The sequence below is a fragment of the Lactuca sativa genome, chromosome 4 (assembly GCF_002870075.4).
Source record: "Lactuca sativa cultivar Salinas chromosome 4, Lsat_Salinas_v11, whole genome shotgun sequence".
NCBI lineage: Eukaryota > Viridiplantae > Streptophyta > Magnoliopsida > Asterales > Asteraceae > Lactuca > Lactuca sativa.
In genome coordinates, this window is record NC_056626.2 from 81,165,359 (window position 1) to 81,172,328 (window position 6,970).

The window sequence follows — 6,970 nt, forward strand, 5'->3', positions numbered from 1 at the left end:
ATGGACAGCTGTATAGGGTCTAATTTTTTATTATTATATATTTTTATTTAAAATAAAAAATTATAATAAAAATAATGACCATTTTTCTCTTATTCATCTGGAGCCTTTAAAAATATTTAATTTTTCAGGACCGCCCTAATTAAAATATAGATCATCCAAAAAAATACCAAATAAAATGCGTCCCAAGCCGAAATATCTCAACTACCGCCTCTTCACAACATATAAACATCTCCACCATAAATAACAATATTATAAAAATGGTCCATATATACAGCCCTATTTTTCTTTTATTCTTTATATATATTAAGAACATATAAATTGTGTTTGGAATAAAGTTAGAATTATATTTCTTGAAAGGGGCTATTTTTTAGCTTCTTTTTAAATTTTCTAGAAAATGACAATAATAACACTCTACACACTACAGCCTTCGTTATCTCTAAGCCTCTCCCTGCTTCCATCGATTTATCCCTCTCTCTTCCGTCAACTTGATGCCATCGGTCAATACAGAATCGAGCCTCGATTATTCAAGAAACGTAAGCCCATATTAGCAATGGAGGTCGCGTATTCAAGAAATCGCTGTTCTCCTCGAGCCACCTTCATCCTTTCAAGTTCAGGCACTCTCTCTATCTCTCTAAATTATTTATCTTTCTCGATAATTACCATATGAGAATGTAATTTATGAACTTAGGAACTCGCTGGTGTATTTCGATGAGCTAATAACGACAACTTTTTAATCTTTAAGCTTTTGTTAAAACCATTTAGGAGGAACCTAGATTAGTATTTGTATTATGTATGTATGTTAATAATGTTTGTCTACAAAAATATGACGATAATAAGCAACGGGAGTTATTTCATTCTTTTGCACACCACCTGTTTGATATATTGCTTGAGAGAAATGAATTGTCATCTTTGTATTTATGTATCAAACTCCACAAATCCTAAACTCTTGGCTGTTAATTACTTGCAATATAACACTCAAAAATTGGAAATACTTACCGGCTTTTATGCTGACATGGAGTTTGAAGAAGGTGTTTGAACACTTTACACTAATCATTCTCTGATTTTGAAAATTGCAGTATAACACTTGAAAATCCTAAACTCTTGATTGTATTTATGCATCAAACTCAACAAATCCTAAACTCTTTCTTTGATTTGAACGAATTATGGTTTCAGAACACTTTACATTACTAATTCTTTCTCTTGGTTTGATATTACTTTCTTGCAGATTAATTGTCGTGTATGCAGTTACTGTTTTCGGTTTATTGGGTCAATAGAACTTCAAATTGGGAGGAAGAATGACAGTTATAACAGTCTCATATCCTCAACAGGGTTTCCTTCATTCTGATAAAAGTGCAATTACACCTCCAAAATTTGCCCAAAGATTACATTTTTCATCTAGGTCTCAGAGAAGTCTTTCTGATGCCACTAGTAAACGAAGAAGAATTCTAAAAATTGTTGTGGTCACAGCAAAGTCAGGTATGGTGATTGAGAAACAAGAGGAATTCAAGCCTTCATTTGAAGAGTATTTGAAAGCCATGGAAACTGTTAAAAGTCGTAGGGAGAAGCGCAAAGTCTCCACAGAAACACCACCACCACCACCACCATCATCATCATCATCATCATCATCATCATCATCGCCTTCACCATCACCTTTGCCTAAAACTGATGAAGGAGCCCTTGAGTTGAGTGATTCCCAAGATCAAATTAGCATACAAAAGGTGGAAAATTTGAAGCAAGTTGAAGTTAAGAAGACCTGGTATAGAAAGAAAACCGATCCTAAAGAAGCTCAAGTGACTGAAAAGGTCAGAGATATTAAAAAAATCCCAGAAAATAATGAAAAGTATGAAAATTTTCAAGGACAGAGGTTTATCATGAAAAGGGACTCTGATATAAACTCTGTTTCAAGTGAAAGTTATGTGAAAAATGCTGCTGTAAATAAAGAAAAAACTGTTTTCTTGAATTCGAAGCAAGATGATGTTATGAAGAAATGGACTCGAAAGAAGTTAGATTCTAAAGAAGGCGAAATAGATACATATACCTTTCAGAAAAACGAAGTAAAACATGGTAAATTTCAAGAACAGAGCTTTGACATGAAGAAGATGAGTGTGAAAAGTAACAGAGTGGTTAAACATGATAACTATGATAGTATGGATGTAGAAAGAAGTGCTTTTAAACCTCTTGAAGAATTTCAAGATGTTTATGATCAGCCTAGGGTTTCAAGGGTTGATATGGAGGAGAGAATCCAAAGATTAGCAAAATGGTAAGTGATGACTTTACTACTTCATTTGTGGTTTCAATATAATGTTTCACAATTGGTTTTGAATAAATTTGATTCACTGGAATTTTATCTTGACAGTTTGAATGGTGCATCTGTTGATTCTCCTGAATGGAATTTCTCTAAGATGATGAGAAGTGCAAAAATCAGATTTGCAGATTTTTCAATGATAAGACTTATCCAGATTTTAGGAAATTATGGAAACTGGAAGCAGGTGCTTCAACTCATTGAATGGATGCAAGCAAGAGAACGCTTCAAGTCTAACAGGATAAGGTTCTCTCATTTTTGTTTCCTTAATAATACTATATATATAATCTATCAAAGATTATTCATATATCTTATTATTTATTCTTAATTTCTTACTTTCACAGAAACATTTACACTGCTGCACTTGATGCACTTGGGAAGGCAAGAAGACCTGTGGAATCACTGAATGTATTTCACACCATGCAGGTTAACACATATAAAGATTAAATTTTATAGTTTGAAAATGGACATGAATTTTATAAATTTTACATTTTTTTTTTATATTGCAGCAAGAAATGGCCTCATATCCAGACCTTGTAGCTTATCGTTGCATAGCTGTCACCCTTGGACAAGCAGGTCATATGAGAGAACTTTTTCATGTGATTGATTCCATGAAATCTCCTCCCAAAATGAAGCTGTCTACTGGTGTTCTTCAAAAATGGGACCCACGTCTAGAACCAGATATAATAGTCTATAATGCTGTCAGTTTCTTTGAATTCCATAGATCTTTCACTATAATTAAGTATTTGTTATTGTTTACACACTTTTCATTCCAAGTATTTATCTACATGTGATGTAGGTGCTAAATGCATGTGTTCGTCAAAAAAATCTAGAAGGGGCATTTTGGGTATTGCAGCAGCTAAAGGAACAGGGACAACAACCAAATACCATAACATATGGACTCGTAATGGAGGTATTCACATTGTTATTCTCTTGTTTTCTTTTCTTTAACTTATATTTATATTTATATTAACTTGTTTTCTATATGGTGCTGAAGGTAATGCTTGCATGTGAAAAATATAATCTCGTTCACGAGTTTTTCAAAAAAATGCAGAAATCATTTATTCCAAATTCCTTAACTTACAAAGGTAAGCTAACTTCAATAGAGTTATTCGATCTTGTATTATTCCGTTTCCATAGTTTCTGAATTCCATTCCATTCCGATTCCATAGTTGTTGTGAATACACTCTGGAAAGAAGGGAGAATTGATGATGCAATTGCAACTGTTGAAGATATGGAAAAACGTGGAATAGTTGGTTCAGCAGCTGTTTATTATGATCTTGCTAGATGCTTATGTAGTGCAGGAAGATCTGATGAGGCTATTGTTCAAGTAAAAAAAAAACACTTTATATATACTAATTTATAAACTCGGTTTTTAAATTTACTTATTATAACGTATTTTGTTTAATGCACAGATTGAGAAGGTGTGTAAGGTGGCGAATAAGCCTTTAGTGGTGACTTATACTGGTTTGATACAAGCTTGTTTGGATTCAGGGAAAATCGAAAGTGGAGTCAAGATATTCAACCATATGTGCAACTTTTGCTCCCCGAATTTAGTTACTTATAATATTATGCTCAAAGGGTACCTTGATCACAATAGGTTTGAAGAAGCACAAAAGTTGTTTTATAAATTATTGGAGAATGGGAAACGTGTTACAAGTAATGATGATTATAGACACGTGGTGTTACCAGATATTCATACATTTAACTTGATGTTAGACACGTGTTTTTTTAATAAAAAATGGGATGATGTTGAGTTTATCTACACAAAGATGCTACAACATGGATTCCACTTTAATCCCAAACGTCATTCCCGTATCATATTAGAAGCCAGAAAGGCTGGAAAGGTAAAAAAAAATTTTATTTTTTTTTGATAAAATGTTTTTGTCTGTTAGTTACTTAATTTATTTATTTTGTAGGTGAATTTGTTGGAAACAACTTGGAAACATTTAATTGAGGGTGATCAAATCCCACCACCACTTCTTGTTGAAGAGATGTTTTGTGTGAATATAGAGAGAGATGATTATGCTGCTGCTTTCTCCTGTTTAACCTCTCTTCCTTCAAGTGAATCGCATAAATATTCGAGAAAGTCATGGTTGAATCTTTTTAGAGAAAATCCTAACATTTTTAGGGAGGAAATACTTCATAAGGTGAAAACTTTGTTGTCTAGAAATGAAGAACCGAATACAATTCTTTTGAATTGTATGAAATCTTGTAAAGAAATTCTAGGGTCCCATGATTGATTCATGGGAATTATGTTGTAAATTGTTTTTGTGGTATAAGGTAAGAAAAAGACTTGGTAATCAAAAAATATATACAGGGAAATCAAATCAAATAGAGAGCACTACAAACTAGAATACAATGCTTCATTGAAGAGAATCATAGGAAATTATTGTACTTAAGTTTTACACTTTACTCATTTACCTTGTTGGTAATAAATTGTATACCAGTTTAAATTAAAATTACCAATTTGTACTTGATGGAAATTAATTAAATTGAATCAGAAACCAAAAGTACAAAAGGGAGTGGTTGACAAATTTAATTTGGTATAAATTCAGTGTAGAATATATATAAATGAAATGGTCAGAGATATAGAATTAGAAACAAAGGTGTGTTGAACACCAATACCCACGCACATGGCATGTAGGCACAGAGTAATCGAAGCTTGCTTCTGATTGCATTGCAATAAATTAGGAAAGTGAATAAATGGATCCCAGTTTTAGGTCTGATAAATAGACCAATGGAGGATATTTAATTTTTCAAATAAAAATATGGTACCAAACAACAACATGATCGGCCATTAAATGCCGACAATAAATAAATTGAGCTTAAGTTATACCAAAAATTATATTTATGAATAATGAATCTGAAATATTTTTAACATTTTCATTAAGTTATATCTAAAAAAATAGAGGATAGATTCCATAAAAACAATAATTTTTTTAGTTTAGCTGGAAGAATTATTTTCTGATTCGACAGTCCTAAATTTTGAAATTATTTTTCAAAAAAACTATCGTAATTTGCTGCAAAAGCTTTTCAGGTAACCATAAACTTAAAATTCCAACAACGACTATAGTTTCATACATATTTTTTTGATTTACCTATCTGAAGAATTCTTTTTCTGAGTTAACCACAAAAAAATTCTTATTTAATCACCAAGAGAAACTTTATTTATTTATTTATTTATTTTTTTATTTTTTATAATTTGGATATTTTGTCTTGTTATTTCTAGTAAACTTATTTGTTGTAAATTTAGAAATATTTTTTCTATATAACTGATAAAAGCTTAAGTTGTTGATAATATCTATTTCTTTGTTGATTTTTTTACAATATTCTACGTCGAAATATAGAAAACACACTATAACATGCCATAAAACATGATGCTTAATCTTTTTATTTGTTAATTTGTTTTAACAAATATCATTTTTATTGAACAACAACAATTCTTATTACCAATCACAAGCCTAGTAAAAACTGAAGTAAAGACTTTTACACTCTTACATATTGGAAGAAGCTACTTGAAGCTTATTAACTATTCAGTCCACAACAGATTATAAGAACTCTTCCCATTGAGTTAAGAGATACATTTTGGTTTTTAATGTTTAAAATATTTTAAGCTATGACACTAAACCTATCTAATTGCATTTTTTGAAAAAAAATTGTAGTTAGGATAAATAACAAATACAAAAATAGAAACACTCTTGCTAATCGCGGTTAATATTAATCCGACTCATTGTGCTCATTGTCAACATATTGAGTTTTTTATGTGTAAATTTTTATTTATTTATTTATTTATTTTAAGCTTGATATTATACCATTGAAAGCTACTTGATTGTATACCATTAAAGGTGACTTTGACTTGATGTTTAGTAATTTTCACCTTTTAAAATGTTTTTTCATATCATCATATAATTGGAAAAACACCTTATGTTATGTTGGGTTTTCCTCTTATGTTACATTGGGTTTTCCAAAAAAGTATTTAATATTTTTGAGGTTAAATTATACTTTTTTGGTAGCTTTCTTTCTCTCTTTCTTTTATTTATTTATTTTTTATTTTTATTTTTTTTAATATATAGATAAAACCAAACCATTAGCAAGAAGCTAAGGAGATGAGTACAAGGAATAAAACAGAACTGAAAATATTTACATAACAGTAAAACCAAAAAAAAAAAAGTAAAAGCATGTATTAGCCACCAAATAGGGAACAACTCCATTCTATCCGGTTCTTTCCTAAATTACTTCTATCTTTAAAACCCTTTCGGTGTACTAGGCACGACCTGATATGTCTAATCATAAATGATTACATGACAGAGAGGTATAATCATATATGATTATATACGTTAATAAATTTATATGCACAATCATAAATAATCATAGGGAAAATGACTTATAATGACAACCAGTAATTTAAAATTTATTATTTTAGATAAATAAACTTTTAATTGTATCCAATAAGAAAATCAACTTTTTAATCTTGTTTTACAATACTAATGATTATGATTTTCATCGATTAAAATGACAACGAACACCATCATTGCCCTTGTCACGTCTAACTTATAGCATATTATAGTCATTTTTCTCAAACAACTTCAACTACATAGATTTTTACCAATTAAAATGACAAGGCACAAACAAAATGACATTGCTAATGGCTGTTAGTTGTGGTTT

General features: G+C 30.5%; 1 protein-coding gene across 1 annotated transcript; it reads left to right on the forward strand.

Annotated features, from left to right (window-relative positions):
• Window positions 1-400: 400 nt before the first annotated feature.
• On the forward strand, window positions 401-4,615 carry LOC111884312 (pentatricopeptide repeat-containing protein At1g30610, chloroplastic). Its single transcript, XM_023880627.3, has 10 exons — window positions 401-614; window positions 1,226-2,260; window positions 2,357-2,548; window positions 2,647-2,728; window positions 2,812-3,003; window positions 3,102-3,215; window positions 3,300-3,390; window positions 3,475-3,632; window positions 3,718-4,149; window positions 4,222-4,615. The coding sequence occupies exons 2-10, from the start codon at window positions 1,296-1,298 to the stop codon at window positions 4,543-4,545; spliced, it is 2,550 nt and encodes an 849-aa protein (XP_023736395.1). The 5' UTR covers window positions 401-614; window positions 1,226-1,295; the 3' UTR covers window positions 4,546-4,615.
• The last annotated feature ends 2,355 nt before the right edge of the window (window positions 4,616-6,970 follow it).

Coding starts and splice junctions, on each gene's coding strand:
- LOC111884312 (XM_023880627.3), top strand. CDS start 1,296: ATGACAGTTATAACAGTCTCATATCCTCAACAGGGTTTCCTTCATTCT. Junction 2,729..2,811: donor ATGTATTTCACACCATGCAG/GTTAACACATAT, acceptor TTTATATTGCAG/CAAGAAATGGCCTCATATCC. Junction 3,391..3,474: donor AAATTCCTTAACTTACAAAG/GTAAGCTAACTT, acceptor CCGATTCCATAG/TTGTTGTGAATACACTCTGG.